The 19844-nt window shown below is 39.0% G+C and overlaps 1 protein-coding gene across 3 annotated transcripts in view; it reads left to right on the forward strand.

The window, feature by feature from the left end:
• Positions 1 to 8418: 8418 nt before the first annotated feature.
• The window catches only part of Kcnj3 (potassium inwardly rectifying channel subfamily J member 3), a 134409-nt gene continuing 122983 nt past the window's right edge, over positions 8419 to 19844 (forward strand). The window contains exons 1-3 of one of the 3 annotated variants that reach the window (XM_085681118.2): positions 8419 to 8944; positions 9345 to 9395; positions 9704 to 10460. In XM_085681118.2, coding sequence (XP_085537244.1) covers positions 9759 to 10460 — 702 coding nt within the window. In that variant the 5' untranslated portion in view covers positions 8419 to 8944; positions 9345 to 9395; positions 9704 to 9758. Of the gene's footprint in view, positions 9396 to 9703; positions 10461 to 19844 lie in introns of all 3 variants that reach the window. The other 2 variants (XM_085681117.2, XM_085681119.2) reach the window with 2 other exon arrangements.

Here is a 19844-nt window from a genome sequence, read left to right on the forward strand (position 1 = left end):
TTAACTATGGGGTCACAGTAAACAGGCAGATGACCTCTGCAAGCAAAATAGTACAACTTTTATTTTCAAACCAAGTTTGGTCAGAAATTGCTACTTGCTCAGTCTCAAATTTGCATTGTTTAAGTGCATATTTGAAAATGACTGCGTGACAAAAAAGTGGCAAGTCTTAATTCTTTCCCACTCCATCCTTAGAAGAAGATCAATGCCCACTTCTGTGGTTTCCTGGGAAATTCAGGTCATAACCATCAAGGTAAGCAGGTCTGTGTTTTAGTGGATTAAACTTGAAAGTGATTGCTTTCTCTACGTGAAGAACTCATTACTATTATGGAGCTTCCTGGAGAAAAACCAGTCTGCAATTCTGCACAGAAGCCTGTGAAGTGACATTCCTATTTCTAGTAACTATTTTATTCCCTCAGTTACTCCTCGTTACACTGTGTCCAACCAACCACAGTGCAAAAAATCACAATACATCATAAAACAACAACATACAACTCAAAACCGACCAGCATGCAAGATCCTGGTTTACCTCTGTCCTTCTGGATGCATAGTAATGAGGTTCTTCCTCAGCTTACAGCCACTGCAATGATTGACATTTCAGTGCTTCTCTCCTTTCTTCTTCTTTCCTTCTTTCTTCCCTCCTTGCCTCTCTTTCAAGATTCAGGAGAATGTGATACATAGTGGTAAAAAGAATTCTGAAGGCAGAACTTTTACATATTTCTCCATAGACAGGAGAAACGTTATTAATGAATAACTTAAAACATTTATGGTTTTTACAACGAATAGTGCTGGATTCCCCTATTCATGTTTTATTTATGACTGTGCGGATGGTAGCATTGGTTTAACCTGGCCTCTTTGCAAAATGTATCCTGCTTTGCTTAGGTGCTTTTCACGGGAGGAAAAGAACCTGCTGTAACCGCAAGCTGATGGTGAATTCTGGTGAGCCGTGAGAGAGAACCCTGTTTCCTGACCCCTACGCTGTTGGGCACTAAAGATGAGGGTTGTCAGGAGAGGGGCAGAGATGGATGGGGTTTCTGTAGGTGACATTTCCCAGAGAAGCTTGTTGCTAATGGGAATGCAGTACCCAAGCCGCAGAGTTTCACAGTCCCAGCTGTGCTGTCAGAACCAACAGAGGGGTTTTTGAAAAAGGCTGATGCCTGGGTCATGCTCCTACAGAGCTTGATATAAATAATTTGGAATGAAGTCCAAAGCCAATGCTAATGCATACCTAGAAGGAGTAAACAGGATCATTCTATTTCAGAAAACTCTATTTGTGGCAACATCTTTCTAACCTAGATTACCTGCCGTAAAACCTTTGGCTGTCATTCCTCATCCCTTGCCTCCAAGCATCTTCTCCAGCTTTCTGCATTCTTTTCTGTCCCCAGCATTGTACTGTTACAATGTCCCACTGCTCCATTACTCCCCAGTCTCTCTCCATGCTGCTTTCATATTGAAGGCTGCTAATGCAGCAGCACTGGGGAATTACTACCTTATATATCAAAACTATGATCGCAATGGTCCTGAAGCACCCACTCCTACCATCAAAGGGTCTCCAGAGATTGCACCAAAATGAAGACAAAGGTTTATGCATACATTCACTGTCATTTTGTTAGACTATGGGAGTACTTCTGGGTCTTCCGCATAAACTTGTGAAGAAACACTGATGGCTTCCGTTTCTCTTCCCCAGCGGCCAAAGTATGCTACTCTCTTTTCCATCCAGAGATGCTTGTCCTTTAATTGGAAGAAATAGCTGTAGTGTTCTTCCAGATTTGTCGTAACTTTTAGATCTTATCAACAGTAGCTCCTCCCCTGCCAGATACCAGTCATTGCAGGTTAGGGGCTTTGCGGACCAGACTATCTATGAACATGGCAAATACCATTTTTTTCCAGGATCTCCTGTTTTGCTTGCAAAAATGTGTCTGTTGTAAACCATGACTTAGTTTTCTATTCAGTTCTTATTGCCTGTCTTGCCTATTATTGGTGTAGTAATTTATTTTCAGCTGTAATACTCAATGATTCATGCTACATAATGTTACAAAGGAAATAAGTTTATTTAGCTCACAATTCTGGAGAGTTAGTTAAGGGGGTTTATTTGGAGATAACACTTTTGCAAACAGGCTGTGAAGGATGTCACATGCCAATAGACAGGTCAACTGTCAACTCTATATCTTCTGGTCAGTCCTCTTAAATAGTGTGTTTAATAAGCCCCCTGCCTGAAGAGTTTAGCTAATCGTATCACCTCCCATTGATTATGTTTCCAAGAGCATCATAGTCACACAAAGTTTCTACCGTTTCAAGAATTTATATTGAAAATGAAGTCTCAACACTATCAGCCTGTGGAGCTCACATGTTCAAATGAGAGCACAAGGCACAGGATCTGTACCACAGCCTAAGCTTCTGCCTCCTCTGTTCCTTCCCTTTCATCTTCCAAGTCCTCATGTCCTTTGGAAATGTTCGCCCTAATGTTCAGCATCTTCTTAACAACCTGAACTGATCAGCCTGTTTCCACATTTAATATTTTTATATTACAAAATAATTTTTATTTATTATTGAGTAATGATTTCTTACTTCTACCTTTTCTATACATAACAATGCAAAGCATATATCATTTTCAAAATACTCTGTATTTTTTATATTATTGTGTTCATAAGCTTCTATGAAGTGGTATATTTGCTACTTGTGGTATATTTGTTACTTTTATGATATGGCATATTTGCTACTTGTCTTGATGTAGCACTGAATTACCTGACAAGTGATTTTAGGAAGAAAGGGTCTATTTTGGCTCAAAGTTCCTTGGGAAGTCCACCATGATGAGGAAGTCATAGTAGGAGAATGAGTTAACTGGCCACCCTGCATCTGTATTCAGAATGCCCAGAACATTCTGAACAGTCTTTCCTTTTTCTCCTTATTCAGTGTAGGACATCAGCCTGTAGACCGGCACAGCCTGTCTATAATGTTGACTATATGACCTCAATTATCCTAATTAAGATAACCCTTCATAGAGATGATCAGAAATTAGCTTTTTATTTCTTCCTTGGCTTGAATAGAGTTCCATCTTCTTGGTAACTGATAATCATATTAACTATCACACATGGATAAACATTCTATGTTATATTTTTCTAATTATATACAAATCTAACCTCTGATTTGTTTATAAACTTTGTTTTTATTTTCTGAGTTCTAAAAGTTTTGAATGATATTACCTGAGTGTGAACAAAATGTGATTCTTGTAAGATGGATGTTGGAAGAGTCCTATTAGCTGGAAAATTCCTGAAGGGATTCGTTCTGCTTGACAATGAAGTAATACTCTTCATTTAATATCTACCATATACATAGAACATTGTTGTTGTTAAAGATGCTGTCGCTAATATGTCTTATTGCCATGATGTCTTTTCATCCCGCACCTGCACAGCTTTGGCCTAGTGATAGATACATGGTATGCATACTTTCAATGTTTGATGCTTCAAAGCAGCATAATCCTTATACATATTTTGATATCTGTAAGTCCATTGGTGTTCTTCAGGGGGGGCAATGCTTAGAAATATTGACATGGGTAGGGGTGATTATGTTTCTCTATATGTTTTCTTTGTAGATCTACACCCGCAAACCTTCTAAAACAAACGTCTACCTTATTAAACAGCCCAACTTCCAGAAGATACTTTAAAAGTCCTTATTCTTTTAAAGACCAGAGTACTCCATGGCACACCTCTGTGGTATAGAGAAAGCTTAGTGAGGAAAACCTTGCTAATAAATGGCCTCCTAGTGACAATGGATTATTGACATTCTCTGAATCCTTAGGTAGAGGCCTGGCTGGAGTCAAGATTAAAGGCTTCCTGAGTCATCTGCCATGGTCTGGCAAGGGCTCTGTTCTCAGGTCTGTGCAATCAAATCTCAAACTGGTTTTCCTTTTCAGTTTTCTTCTTCTTCTTTTTTTGGCAAGAGAGAAAATAACTTCTGTATTCTTTTTTAGGAGAGTGAGAAAAAGGAATATCATTCTATTTCTCAAAATTGCATACAGAATTTCAAAAAGTGACCTCTTCCCAGATGTAGCAAAAATCTCTGTTGGCAATGGGAGCATGTTGTCTTTTGAAGGATGGAGGGCTTTAGAACTCCTACTTTGCCACACCTTCATTATTCCTTTGGAAAGGAGCTAGAAGAGAAAATCACCTACAAAATAATATAAACCAGTTTTTCCTTTTTGAGTAATTAATAACTGTGGCAAGCTGGCAAGGCAGCTGTCTCATGGTGTGTCACAGTCACAGACCATGAATGAAGAGGCCCACTCCAGGTGCCCTGGGATGCTCAAAGCTTTGCTTTTGTCACAGTTGGCCGATTAAGTCATTTTTAGAATTTGGACTTCTCAGGGGCAGAGGTTTTATCTTTTATATTAGGTATGTTCTTTTTCTCACACTGTTCTCTTACATAATAGGATAACTGCATGCTCAAAGTCATGCTTTTTAGAATAAAATCCAAAATCATATCCTTCACTTTTGAAGTAACAGTTATTCACGATATTTCTTATTTTGGACACAGCAAATAAGACACTGCCAAAAGTACTCCCTAGGCAGAATAACTATGTAGCTGGGCCTTATCTGAGTTTGTTGTTAAATATAGCTTTGTTCTATCCCTCTGAACTCCAGGTTAGTTTGCTTGTCATCTACCACCTTATCTTGAAATGCTAGACTCCAAATGATTATGCATTATGCAATTATTTTTTTCTCAGATTTTTCTGGCCACTGTGACCTGGTCTAAAACTGTGTGCCTCTCGCACATTTTGACCCAGTCTGTACAGAGTGTTTTCCCTCACTTCATCCAAAAGCACCCAATTCAGTGGCTGTCTGTCATCTGTTCCCCACACATTTGCCTGACCTCAGCACCGTGAGGCTGGCTGCCCTCCAGAACCTCATCCTTGAAGCAGCTGTCCTCACAAGGAGAGAGGAGCTGGGTTCATCTGTAAATATTTTCAGAGAGTGGGACTCAATGTCACCATGAGGTCAAAACTCATGTAAGGTGTGACATGATGACATTCAGAAAATCAGTTAACTTACCAGGAAGTACTGTGTATCTAAAATGAACCTGAAAGCCAGTCAGTGTGTATTGGAATCCTTACCCCACTGTCTTTTTAGCAAGTTGCTACAAATTACAACGTTAAGATACAAGTTATGTTGCCTGGAGCATTTCAATGAACTCCTTGAAAAGCTTGACTCTATAGCACTCTTTTAAGTACTTTACATATACAAGGCTAGGCTGTACCCCTGAAGTACAAAGAGTAATAAATTATTAGGAGACCCATGCTCAGACGGTTGGCTTTCCACTAGAACTATTTGGGTAAATTCCAGTTTCAACACAGGCTAGCATGTTGAGCATGTCATAATGAAAATCTAAGGTAATGGGCACATAGAGGGAGGATGGATTATTGTCAGTGGGAGGATTCGGGAAAGTTTTATGCAAGAAGTGACGACTGAAATAAAATGTAGAGAAATTCTATCACTACCTCGCATGTTAGGGTCTCAGATGTGGACTTCAGAATCATAGGAAAAAGATAATGTAAGCAGTGAAAAGTAAGTTAATATGAAGGCTAGATAAGGAAGTTAATATAGAGCATGTATTGGGGAACTGAGTGGCTATAAAAGGGTCCATCCTGAAGGGGATATAGAAAATAATTTGATAAACTATGCTGGACCATTTTCGAGAGCTATGGCTCTTAAGACCAATGAGAAACATAGTCTAAAGAGAAGAGGGTCCTAAGTTCTGTAAATCACTCTTGGAGTAGTAAACCTCTCCCCTAATCCTGAGGTCAGGGGCTGGTTGGATCACAAAGGCTCTGGTGACACTCTACTTGCTGACTTGCATTAAACTTTCAGTGTCTACCTTTCTGTATGTGGCACTGGGTAATCATTTGCCCTTTCTAACCCCAGCATGCTCTTTTGTAAAGAGAGAGGTGTAGACCAAGTCTTCCTAAACTTTCCACACAGACCCTAAGTGTAAAAAATATACATAGAAACCAAACAGGATTAATAGCAAAAGACAAATTTATCTAAAAATATTTTTGGTATACATAAATGTTTCGTACCTATTAAAGACAAAGCAAATTTATGTACAAAAATATGCTTGTTTTATGAATTACATCTTGACTGATTATTTGACACCACAGCATGTGGAACAATTATAACATTTTTTAAGAGTTGATCGATATTTTAACTTTATAATTGTCAGTGTTGAGAATGACAGTTTTCATGTACGTGTAGTACAAAACAAAAAGGCTTAGCCTTGTATCAGAAATGGTTAGCAATTCTCCCAAACTCCTAAGCAAAAATTAATTCAAGGATTGTCAAAATGAGAGTCAAGAAGGTAACTTAAACAAAAACGTAAAACCAAACATTCTAAGACAATAAAGTTCAAAGATATAGTGCTTTAATACTTACTCACTAAGGAATGATAATAGGAATATATTAATTTTTTAAATTAAACCATTATGTTTCTGTGAGAGTCCCACTGTGTAGGCATGGATGGACTGGACCTCAAACTCCTCTATTCCCTGAGTGATGGGATTGAAGGCATGAATTGACCCACCATGCTTGGCTGAACTGAGGTCCTCAAGAAAGTTTAATAGTGTTGCAGTAAAAAAAAATGGAGGAACCATTTCAAACACAGTGAATAAAAATCCAAATGACAGATAGAATATAAATTTTTAAAGTAACAAGCACAAGAAGTATTCTCCTTTATTTTTAAATATTCTTTGGTACCAATTCCAGTGAGTGATGGTAAGAATCTGAGTTAGAGTTTGGTGAACTCATAGGGAGTTTGTAATTATTTAGACTGGCATCTATAATAATCCAAGAAATATTGTCTGCCAAGTATGAGGCAAGTACTGTTCTAGGTATGAGGGACATGGCAAGGAACAAGAAAAGGAAACTAGAGTATTGACAGGGCCCTGGCCCTTGTAGATCCTGTTTTATGTGATTGGCCATAGAGCGAGGGGAACTCTGAGCAAAGGAAAACAGCACTGAGAAAACTATCTCGTGGTGAAAAAAACCTGGCTGATGAGACAAGGTGGGCCTGAGACGGAAAGGAAGTCTGCCCTATAGAGTTCACACTTCATCAGGGACCTTGGTGGTTTCTGGAGCGAGCAACACCTGTCGGGAGGACAGGATCACTACAGGGAGAGGAAGAAGATATTGGACCGGCCTGGGTGTCAGCTGTTGTCTGGATGTGTTTCAGTAATTGAGGGCAGCAGCCTGCCAAGAGCATAGTGGACGGTGGAGTAGAGGCTGTCAGAGACACGATGAGGATATATGTTCTCTTACAGTGAGGCTACAACTTGAGAAACTCATTCATAATCTCCTCTTGGCTTTGTTAAATCTTTGTAGCCCAGTAGAGCCTTTAGAGGAGAAATAATAAAATCACGGTCATTCTTTTTTCCTTTGGTGTTTATATCATGACTGGGGAAACTCCCAGTTTTTTTGAAGGAGATAATTAGGGTTCTTGCTCAAGGTCACACAGTCTGTAAATGGCACAATTAGGATTCAAATCAGACCTTAGGAGTCCAGGACCAGAACTCCATAGGTAGTGTCATTGTCCTTACGTAATCTCCAGAGAATAAATAGGTAACATCTTATAAGGAGCCTGACAGGAGAAGCTGTACCTGGGCTGAATGTTTTACAGCCCTCATTCAAGGCTCCCAAGTCCTCCTCCTTAACCGGTATGAAGGTTTCTGGTAGAGCACAGCAGCCTGTGCCCTCTGTGGAGAAATGGTCTAGTGTGGCATGTGTCTTTGGCTTAGCAGCTCTTTTATTTTATAGCAAGAGTTGACTTTCTACCAACTTTGTGTGTCTGGACTGAATGGAACGTGGTTTAAGACATTTTAAAACGAACACGAAACGTGGTAAAGAAGCTGGCGTTTACTCATGGACACTAACTGTATCAGCAGTTTCTGCTCTTTGCCCCTCCATTAAATTAACTGCCAGGATGGGGCCATTAAAACTCATTACTTTCCCCTCAATTATAGCCACACTAACTCTAGATATTCTAAGGCTCTCTCATAGAATCCTTCTCAGAAAGGATTGGGAGTTTTTTTTTTTTTTTTTCAGTGTGGCCCTTCCTTGCTGTTCATATTGTCAGGTCTCTCTGTTTTTGTAATTTCTGTTTCTGAATATGCCTATCTGAAAGCCAGATCTCTGTTGATGATGCATTCCCAAATCTTAGTATTTGCATCCGCGAGAGCCCTTGAAATAGAGACATATTGTACTCCTCACAGAAAGCAGCATTTGTTGCTTGCTTGGGGGCTTTCTGATTGATGCAAGGGGGCGAGGAAAGAGTTGGCTGTGGTTAGGGAGCAGATTTAGAGCCGCTTCTCATTGGAGGGGCTAGCATTCTGTAAGCTGCCAGACACTGCGGGCTCAACCAAGGCGCGGAGGTGCAATTCAGGCTGGTGGAGCAGCGGGGGAAGGCAAGGACAGGCGGGGCTAGCGCGGCTCTGCAGCTGATCACACGCACCAGCACACACACCTCATCCCCGCTCGCTCTGCTTGAGCCTCGCATCCTCCATCCACGGGGCAACTAAAGCGCGAATATGGAATAGGAGAAGCAGGAAATGAAGACTCAAATGCTTCTATTGCGAGTCACAGGAAAAGCTGGAGCAACGCCAGTGTTTAACCTGAAAGTCTGACCTCGGTTAAGCAGTCGCTCTGTCTCCTGGAAAGAGGGCATCGCGCGCGTCAAGGAACCTCAGAGTCAGGCATCCAAGTCAGTCTCTGCTTGGAGCACCAGGGTCTCCTGCCTGAGACTGTGTAGTGCCCCCAGGGCGTGCGGAGATTGAGGGACCTGCATTGGCTCTCACCGTGGAATACCAGGAAAAGTAGGCAGGGGTCAGGCAGCCCTGAGCACAGGGTGCTTTGGCGGACTGCCTCGGTTTCTTGCGGCGGCTCTGTCTGTCCTCTGCTGCTGGGTGAGTGTCCCGGCTTCCAGCGCTCCCCGGAGCACCGGGGTGGCTTGGCGGCCCCCGAGGTTTCACACGAAGGCCCTGGTGGCACGCGCGCGTGGAAACTCGTCCGCCCGCGCACGGCAGGAGTACAGGTCTCTGGAGTCCCGGGCGGGGGATTCTGAGCCAGCAGAGCGTGGGTAGGGGGCGTTGCACCACTGCCCAGCCGACATGCCTCTGGGCGGGATTTTGGCTAAAAGATAGGAGGTGGGAGTGACAAGGAAGCCAGGAGCCCTCCCGGGAGGTGACTGATCCGGGTGCAGCTGGGAGGGGGGGAGGGTCTGGTCCAAGCAGGTAGTGCAGCTTAGCAGCTTGGGGAGTTGGCAGGTGGGGTGGGACTTGCTTGTCAAACTCGGTTCATTTTCAGCAGCCAGTTCAGAGGTGTTGCAGATAGTCGGGGTTGGGGTGCCGTGGAAAGGTAAGAGGTGACTCGGGATGCCGGTGGTGGGGGGAGCAAAGAGGAGCCTCAAAGAGCTTGGAGGCAAAATTTCTCTTGGGTTCTTACACTTTGCATCCCTCCTGCCTTGAGTGTGGGAAAACACTTCTGTTTTAACACTGCTCTTGGAAAGAAAGCTTCTGTCCCAGGGGAGCAGGAGCGTCTGCAGGGGCAGAGTCTGCTGCTACCTGCAGGGTGCTCCCCAACCCCCCACCCAGGCGCCTGCTTTCGTCCCCTCCCCTCCTGCTTTCGTCCCCTGCCCCCACCTCCTTATTGGTGCTGGTTTGCAGCGCTTGGCTCCTGTGCCTCCGCTTCGTGTTTGAATCTGGCTCGCCCCTCCGTATTATGTCTGCACTCCGAAGGAAATTTGGGGACGATTATCAGGTAGTGACCACTTCGTCGAGCGGCTCGGGCTTGCAACCCCAGGGGCCAGGGCAGGGCCCGCAGCAGCAGCTTGTACCCAAGAAGAAGCGGCAGCGGTTCGTAGACAAGAACGGCCGGTGCAATGTGCAGCACGGCAACCTGGGCAGCGAGACCAGTCGCTACCTCTCGGACCTCTTCACCACTCTGGTGGACCTCAAGTGGCGTTGGAACCTCTTCATCTTCATCCTCACCTACACCGTGGCCTGGCTCTTCATGGCGTCCATGTGGTGGGTGATCGCTTACACCCGGGGCGACCTGAACAAAGCCCACGTCGGCAACTACACTCCCTGTGTGGCCAATGTCTACAACTTCCCCTCTGCCTTCCTCTTCTTCATCGAGACCGAGGCCACCATTGGTTATGGCTACCGCTACATCACCGACAAGTGCCCCGAGGGCATCATCCTCTTCCTCTTCCAGTCCATCCTGGGATCCATCGTGGACGCTTTCCTCATTGGCTGCATGTTCATTAAGATGTCCCAGCCCAAGAAGCGCGCTGAGACCCTCATGTTTAGCGAGCATGCGGTGATCTCCATGAGGGACGGAAAACTCACTCTCATGTTCCGGGTGGGCAACCTGCGCAATAGCCACATGGTATCCGCGCAGATCCGCTGCAAGCTGCTAAAGGTAAGTTTAGGAGGTTGCTAAGGCAACCCTCCCTTTCCCCATCAAGAAAGAGTTACTCAGAAACCCCAAAATTCAAGTCCCTGGGCACCACTCTGCCCTCTCCTAGGTTTTTCCTTCTACCCCAGGTAAACTTCTTGGGAACAAGGAGGCGGGAAAGAGACCTGGGGATTGGACAGAGGACATAGTTGTCAGTTCTGTTTTGGCCCCTACTTTGGCGCTCTTGTTTATGTTCCTCCCCTACATGCACTGATACACACCATGATGGTGATGTTTAGTGCTATGGACGCCTGAAGCTTTGAGGGAAGTAGGTGCCCTGCTTTCCTGCTGCTGCTGTGTCCTGAGAGCTCCTTTGGTTTGGTGTCAACTCGTTACTCCCTTAAACTTGAGGCAGTAAAGCTTCTATTTTGAAGAATTGACTGTTGACGTTTCCTTAACTTTAGTTTTGGAGATGTTTTTGATGTAGCCCCTGCCAATAACACCACCAGGTAAATTGCTTCCTAGGATGACTGTGGTCATCTTTTAAGCAAACATACAGACCCAAGCAGCTGTTAGAAAAGTAGAAGACGCCATATCTGTTCCTTTAAAATTGTTATTTTTACTAAATATTTTTCTTGAGACATATTCCGTGAAAGCTAGAGAGCTTCAGTGTAGTCTCTTGTTAAATTTCTTTTTAATTGCCTGTTTCGACAAAGCCATTGTCAAGTACAGATTTTACTTTGAAGCTTTTCAGCATCCATTAAAGATGACTGCTTCCTTACATCTTGTTGTGAACGCTAAAGCAAACTGCTCATAGAGTAGGTTTTAAGGTCCTTGTTGTCCTTGGAAGGCATCACCACAAACAAGAAGGGCCCCTAGTTATTTACCAGTTAGAGTCTGAGGAGGAGGGATCAAAGACTAATTCTGACAGTCTACAGGTGTCACAATTCTTTATTTCTTTCTTTCTTTCTTTCTGAGAGATTTTCCAGAGTGATTTTTAAATGTTCATGAATTTAAAAAGGCAACCTCAAATGAATAGTTTATTATTGACAAGGAGTGAACTAAGATTACATAAAGAAGCACAGCCAGGTTCAGGACTTAGAGGTTAATAAAATGACTGATAACCGAGTTGAGAGAAAATTTTGTCTCTGAAAATTCAATTTACACCATTCAACTATATCTGACTTTATACAGCTCCAGCTTACTATGCAGTTAAGTTGTCTCCCAGTATAATACAAAAAAAATTGTTTGCTCTAATGTCACTTCCATTATCAACTGATAAAATTTCTTCCTAATTATTCTTGACCAAGTTGCCCAATGCAGCGCTTGAATTAATGCAGCTCACTTGCCCTGTCATTTCTCATTACACGAGTATTTCCTATGCCACATTAGTAAATAAATGACATTTTTGATAATAGGGTGTAAAATTTCCAGCCTACTTCTGGTGTACATTTTTCATAAGGATAACTAGGATTATGTAATTTTAATTGACAATTTTTAACTAACGCACTTCAGTTATACAGACTTGCTATATTTTAAGGGAACATTTGACTTTATTGATATATGTTTAAATTAAGTGGCTAAGTAAATGGATGAGTTGCAGAGGTGCTTACAGCAGTGGTGGTGGTGTGTGCTCTTTTCTGTGTGTGCAGTGAACTCTTCCTCTGCTTTATTCGAGAGGCCTAGTGGGCACTTTGAATGTTCGAACAGTGCTATAGCCTGTGTCAAGGATTTTGTGTGCAGATATCACTTTGAAACATTCATTAAGAACAATTTATCCTATGCATAAGAGCTCAAGTTTTTATCATCCTCTAAGTTTTCAAAGCAAATAAAGCTGACATTTTTTACATGCAATTTATCTTAGATGTTTTAAACATTGCCAAATTTTATTTTGATAAGTTAAGAATACAATTAAAAGACGACTAACAGAGATGTGTAAAACGAATTTGAGGTTCTTCATCTATATAGTGATGTGCATGCCCATAGTGATTTTTCTATATAATGCTATGTACCACATTTACCAGAACAGTATCTTGAATTAAGAAATAAAATAGTATAATGTTGAAACTGGTGCTATATTGATACAAGGTGATAAAAACAATATAACATTGAAATATTAGAGTACTAGTGATGGTGATGCACTTACTATCTTAAGATCTATTAGGAAGACATCAGTGCTGAAACTAGAAGTTTTGGCATATGATATTAAATTCATATTGAAAATTTAGTGAAGTTAATGTAGCTCATTTCAAGTTTTTTTTTTTTTTGGTAGCCAGGGGAGATATTGTGAATTCTTATATTTTTTTTATCATTTCTTTATACTACATTGAAAAGAAGTCATGTTCCACTCAGGAATTACTAAGACTGAGCCAAATTAGAGGAGACATTTGCCTTAATGAGTGACCCCTATTTTCTGTTAGAGACACTTGAAGTGACCTAAAACAATCAGCTACAATAGGAAAGAAAAACTTCACCAGAAGCTTAAAGTTTTAATATTTGTTATCAATTGTGTATATTCTTAGTAAATATTAGTTCACATATTCAATTTCCTATTATAACCATTTTTAACACTTTTAATGCTATATTTATGAGTCTTCAATACACAATATGCAGAACATTTATGTCAATAAAATTCAGTATATTATTGAGTCATAGCAATTATAGTACACATATTTTCTTACAATAATAACTAGTATATTCATATTCTTAGCTGTCAAATGAAAGATCAATTATTGGCACAAATTAGATTTAGTGAATCATTATAAAGTATTTACAGTCTTGGGAAGGTGCTGAGATCAGAGATCTGCCTTTCTAATATGGATACTGTGAAGTTCTTCACACATAGTTCTTTGGAGTTCACAATTATCTGATGGAAATGATTTTAACTGTTCTATTTAGTTTCAATTTTACTTTTCACTTACATGAAGGAAATTTGCATTTAAATGCCACCCCTCAATTTTCTGTCTGAAAACATTGCTGATCCTCTGACTAATCATGGTCATGTCTCCTAACTTTAAGATTAAAGAGGTCAATATTTTCTTACAAATTAAATCAAAAGTGAAGGATATAATTTGAAGTTATTTTAAATGTCTAAAATCTAATGAAGCATAAATACACCTCTATAAAACTATTTTAAAGTAGATACTCTTATTAATTTCCCTCTCATCATGAAATTAATATTAACTTAATTTTAAATTTTATTTTACTTGTCTTTCTATCAATCTAAGGAATAGAGATTAATTAATATCATGGATAGATTAATTTAATGTATTGTTCTTGAGCAGTTTTAATGAAAGTGCCTGAACAGGGTAGTTGAAAGCTCTGTGGCCAAGAGGTGGAGAAACACCTACTGTGAGTCTCAAGCAAATGCAAAACTCATATATCTTTCTTGCCACTAGTCATTAATGGTAGACTGCCCTTACTGGAGGGGGAATAAAGTGATCTTTGGTGAAATGTTTAAAACTTATAGTTTATTATCCAAACATTGACTTTTACACTCAAATATTCTACATTATAAACAAAACCGAAAACTATTATAAGGACGCTTTTAAATGAGATAAGAGGGAGTTTTTCATGGGAACATATTCTTGTTTCTTTATATTTCTGTCATTGTTAACAGTCATTGTCTTCCTTGAGAGACCCTACACAGCTTTTTAACTTTCATCCATTAAATGGTATTAGGGTGCAATGTTTTCTTCTTCTAACATCATATACATTGTCTGTGTATACATTTTCCTTTCTCCATTTATATGGCTAATCAAATTTGATGCTGTGTGGTTTCTACAGTAGAATTGTGATCACACTCAGATGCAACAGAAAACCGTATTACAGTCTGCAAAACTATTAAGCTCTATACTCTTTTCTTACTGCTGGGAACCTAAAGTCTCATGTATGCCAGCAAGCCTCTACCATAGAGACACAACCTTGGTCAAAATTCTTCGTATTGTTGTTATGACTACTGATTATTATTATTATCATTATTTTACTTCAAGAAGTATAAACCAATGACTACCCACACTGGGAAATTACTCTACCACTGAGTTATATCCCCAGACCTATCAAAGCATTTTATTAGGCAGTAACCACAATGATTCTTGAGTTTTCTCATAAATGTATTGATTTGCTTTTATATCCTATCTTGGATTTAAATGTGGTTTTGCTTTTCATTGTTTATAACTCATGTTGCTTGCTTGCAAATAGACCTTGGTTAAGCTTTCCTTTATATCCTAAATTTCTTTTAAAAACATCAATCTACAAAAAGGAGTATACCTGAATAAGACCACCACTTTCTGCCAAAGTTTGGGAAAAGGCTAAGATGTAGGCCCTCAGAGCTGCTAAGGCCTAGGCCTGATCTTATTTGTTTTAGATAGGCTCATTATAACCTAAAAACAGTACAGTAGCTATTTATTTTAGCATTGCTTCCTTTGACATATGTGTGACAACTCATAGATAGGTACAGATCTTGTGTTCTTTCGAAAATCTCTAGTTATGATTCCTTTTTACACTAGTAGTAATATTTTTTTGTTTTGTTTTCATTTTAAATATGGTTCTTAAAGAGCACAAGGTGCCTTGAACTTTTAGAAAAGTATAAAGAGAAGTAAGGGATGTAAAAACTCACAAGCAAACAGCAGTAGGAGAGAACAAATGACAAAAGGAAGCAGGAAAAGGCATTTCATGGACTGAAGGGTGTTGTTTGTTAGGAAATGAATGTACAATCAGGGATACAAATCCTGCCCATAGCTATTATAAAGCCAACAAAAGGCCCCCATAGGGACACAAAACAGAGCTTTAATTTGAAAAATGCAAAAGACTCACATAATCTATTACAAGATGAATTGCATTACATCTAAATAAGGTACATTCCTTTCATTTAAATGGACATTTTATGGATTAATTAGCTTAACATTAAAAAAAAAACCTTTATTTTTAACCTTGGCATTGACTTTAACATGAGTTAAAATTTCAACCTTTAATCATCCAAATACATGTACAAAGGTCTATCACAGCCCAAATGGAATTTTAGGTCTCTATGCTTCTCTAACTACCTTAAATTCTGACCTGCATGTCATAGGTTTTTGTCATAATTGCTTTGAGTCACAAAGGTAGTTTAATTCCTGGTCTTAGTACATGTCTTAGACATATTTCCTACTTTTAGCTTTAGGATATTACTCTGATTACACTCTATGTATTTTTTCTGTGACTCCACCATCCCCATGGTGTATATAAGCAGATAGATGTGATATTCCTCCTTTAAAGAGAAGTGAAATCCCCGACATAAAGAGAGAAGGTGTTTTTTCCTCTCCACCTCTTTTTTTATTTTCCTTATCACTAACTATATAGGATTCTGTCAGCTGAGAATTGAGGGGAGGGGACGTATGGCCAAGTCACAGACCAGGGCAGTCAGGCAATGATGAGTTGGCTTTATAGTCGTAAATCCTGTGTCCCCCCTCAAACTGGAACAGAATACAATTACAGGGCAGAATTGGAAGTTTCTAGGCAGCATGAGTGAAGTGCAGCTCTAGGGAATGAATATGGACATTTGGCCACAAAATGCCCGGAAGGACAATGGCTGAGCATAGGTCTGCTTATACATGCCAGGACAGTGAGAAAATATCTATGTGAATACACCTTCAATTATCTTTGTTTGTCACACTGAAAGTAAACAATTTGTTTTAAAGTACCTGAATGTGATGCTCCCTACTGAGCATATGTGATTATTGATTCTTTTCTATCTTCATTAAGATACTTGGTTATCTTCTATACCTTTTGTTTTTGAATCTGAGACGACTCAAAGTTGTGGAATAGTAATAGAGTATTTAAAAGTCAAAAATATCACTCTATAGTTAGGCAAAACTTTTAAAATACATTCAGAGATTTCTCTGCATTTAATGTGAATTCTGTGTAACTGAATATTTGTTACATAGATGTTTTCATATGAATGCTAAAAGTTATTACTACCACTAAAGTTATACAAAATTCTTTCAAAAATTCATATTCATATAAACAACTGTCAAGTCTTAGAGATCCTAGATCTTTCCTCTAACTCAAAAAACCTTTTGTTTCCATATTAGCAACTAGCTTGACTTTGGGATTATGAAGCAATATTTAGTATCTTTTTATGATTCCACAAAATCAAAATTCAGTTGTCTGTGAGCCATTTTCAGATCAGAGTATTTCCAACTTATCTTCTAAGTTGTTAAGAATTACTAATTTTTCATTGCTTTCTTTCCTCCTACCTTTGTTTATCTTCTCACCCACTCTACAACTTTCACGAATCTTTGTAATAAGTTTCAAAATTTAAATATTTTACTATTTCCATCTAAATTCTCACCAACTGTTTTGCATTTGAAGGCAATGTGGATAATTGTCTAATCAGAGCACTATTTCACATTTTAGTCCAAGTAATAGCCATGCTCTACGCTCCATTTGAAATAGGAATATTGTAGCATTGCATGATCTCAGTACATTAGCTACAAACACTCTACTAATGGAATCCTCCTTCTTGATTCAGAACTCTTACAATGACATAATTAAGAAAGGTTAAAACCCTTTTATCTGAAACGTTTCTGCCTATTATCAAATATCTCTATGTTAAACAAAGTAGTTGTTAGCCACATGAGACAGGAAGCTCATAGGCTATAAATGGTACTATTTCATCATGTAGTCATAATGTAGAGTAAGTATACTTTTATAAGGCTATTTACAGAACTATCTTTTCCTCTTTATCTTTATTTTCCTTATGCATGCATATGTCACAATTCTTTAAACAAAAACTCTCAACTTCTCCCACTTAAATAGCTTGCTTTTATTTTTACTTCCCTAGCTTTGCTCTGGAAAATCGTGGGGTTTATACCAGAATCAGGAGCTCCTAATTACAATTTTTTGAAATCCAAAAAAGAATATATCTGCTTTGAGAAAGTATGTAGTAGGCACCTACATTTTTCTGTAGACTTAAGAGTATTTGGCTGATCAGTGGTAACAGATCTTGACTCTCACAGTTCAGACTTCAGAGAGGTCCAGTCTTCCATGCAGCCTCTTCTCTGACATCACGTCTTTCACCTTTGACTTGGACCAAAGCCCTCTATCTGTTTCTAGTTATTAATAGACTTCATAGTCTAGTACCAAGTCAAAAAGACAAAGATCACAAAATGAACAAATTTATAGTCAAAATGTCTGATGTCCTAACATAAATGATGACTTTAGAAATACGTGTGAAGGATCTCACATAACTAAACAATACATTATATAGTGCCTGCTGAAAAAATTTTACTAGCATTTGTGGGGTCTCACTGATATTACAAGAATCACCAGAAGCACCATCCAAACAAGTGAAGTTATTTGCACTTTCTCCACAGTGTTGCACAGTAGGGAGATCTGGAGAGGACACAAAGTTGTCAGCACACTCTCAATTGGTAAGAGTAGGAATAAAGAGCATTAATTTGAATATAATAAACAAATATTTCAGAAGTGAAGACATGTTAATCTGAATGGAGTAAATCTATGAATAGGGATGCTAAAAAGAAATCCCACACTAGCTCAGAATTGAGTATTATAAAGGGTTATTTATTTAGGGGTAGACTCACAGATCACAGTTCTTTGCTCGGATGGAGAACAGCAACTGAATCCTGCAGTTGGAAGAGAGAGGGAATGGGTGCTTTACATGGGCATTTATTGTATAAGAGGTCATCCCAAGTGGGTGGGTAACTTAAAGGCTACTGGCTGTAGGGTTTCCTATAGCAGATCTATGTAAATTGCCTATATAAGAATAAACCACTTTACCGGCAAGCCTGCTGATCCCCTGATAGTGTGACTGTGCTTAGGCCGCTTCCGTTCTTCAGCTGATGAAAGGTGAGGGAATATAGCACATAAAATATACTCTAAAGTCACAGGTAAGGATAACAAATATATTCAAAATTAGGCAAATTTTAGTTCTGGTAACCAAAAGTTTTCCTCTATGGAGAAATATTACAAAAAAATTAGAATTTAAAGACATCGTCCATGCTATAGTACAGAAAAAAGAACTTAGACTAGCTAGTAAAAGGGACCTAAATTATAGTCATTAATTACAGATTTCAGAATATCACCTTGTGCTTGTATAGCACCAGTTGCTTCTTAGGTGGAAACACAATGAAGTGGACTTTGTTTGTCTTCGTCCTTGTCTGTCTGTTATTTTTTCATATAGGAACCAAACATCAACATCCAGCTGACAGTTGGGAAGTAGTTAATCTCACTCTTAGTTCACTAAATTAACAATATGTTGCCACTATAGGTGTCTGGAAGAATCTTCAAACAAGTATTTTTCATATTTGAAAATATCAATTGCTTTCCAATATTGGTTGCTAGTGCTGAGGTTTTGGATTTTGATAAGCAGGTTTTCCCAGAGATTAAAAACAAAAATGTGATGGGGAATTATTTCTTCTACTCCTTCTTTCCCAGAAGTTCCCTTTCCTCCTTTTTTTTTCTTTTGCATTTTACTTAGAGAAGAAAAGTAATCTCAGTGTTTTCCCCGAATGTTCTCCTATACGATAAAAATTTCCAGTATTGCCAATTGTAATAGAGCTTTTCAAATGAATCAGCTCAGCTTTTAAAGTCCTGTGTGGTGATCACAATGATGATACACCACCACTGATTTAAAACTACTCATACTTTTTCAGGAAAGACAGATTATTCAACAGTTCTTCAGAATTTCTAGGTCTTATTTACCAAATATGAATTCCAAATGAAAGTAAGATCTCCGTCTTGAAGTGAATGTTTCTTTGGGCAGACCCATGCTCTAGAGTCCTTTCCATTTTAAATTAGTTGATGAGGGGTCTTAAAATATACTGGACTGTATCAAGTCTTATTTGATCACTGGGATAGAATCATTCCCACTAGTTTCTTTCTGTATAAGTCTAACTAACCAGCTCTTATTTTGCTTCTGCTATTTATCTTATATCTAAATATTTGCTTGTAGAGCTCTTGTGCATAATAGATATGATAAACAAAATGAAAATGAATGGAACAAAAAGAATGAGTAAGTCAACTTTTATGGTATGCTGATATTTGCTTTTCATTCACAGTCTTAGGATACAAGCAGTTTGTTGAATTAAGCTTTCATGTGATTATGTTGAAACAAAGTGCCAGTACTATGAGATTTTTTTTAATGAACCATTTGTCAAAGACAACTAACTTTAAATTCTATTTTGTTTAACAAAAAGTTCAACAGGGCGCTTTTTGGCTATATTTTAAAATTCATAAAGAGAGGAGTAGAGAATTATATTACAGTCTATTATTATCAGGAGAATTAAAACCAGGAACTAATAGTACATGCCTTTTAAGACCATGATACATTTCACAATTTAGTATGATAGTGTCTTTTCAGTTTTATATTCATTTGTTACTTTACTAAATTTCGGAATCAAAAAAAAA

Source organism: Myodes glareolus, chromosome 21 (assembly GCF_982192425.1).
Source record: "Myodes glareolus chromosome 21, mMyoGla1.1, whole genome shotgun sequence".
NCBI classification, from domain to species: domain Eukaryota; kingdom Metazoa; phylum Chordata; class Mammalia; order Rodentia; family Cricetidae; genus Myodes; species Myodes glareolus.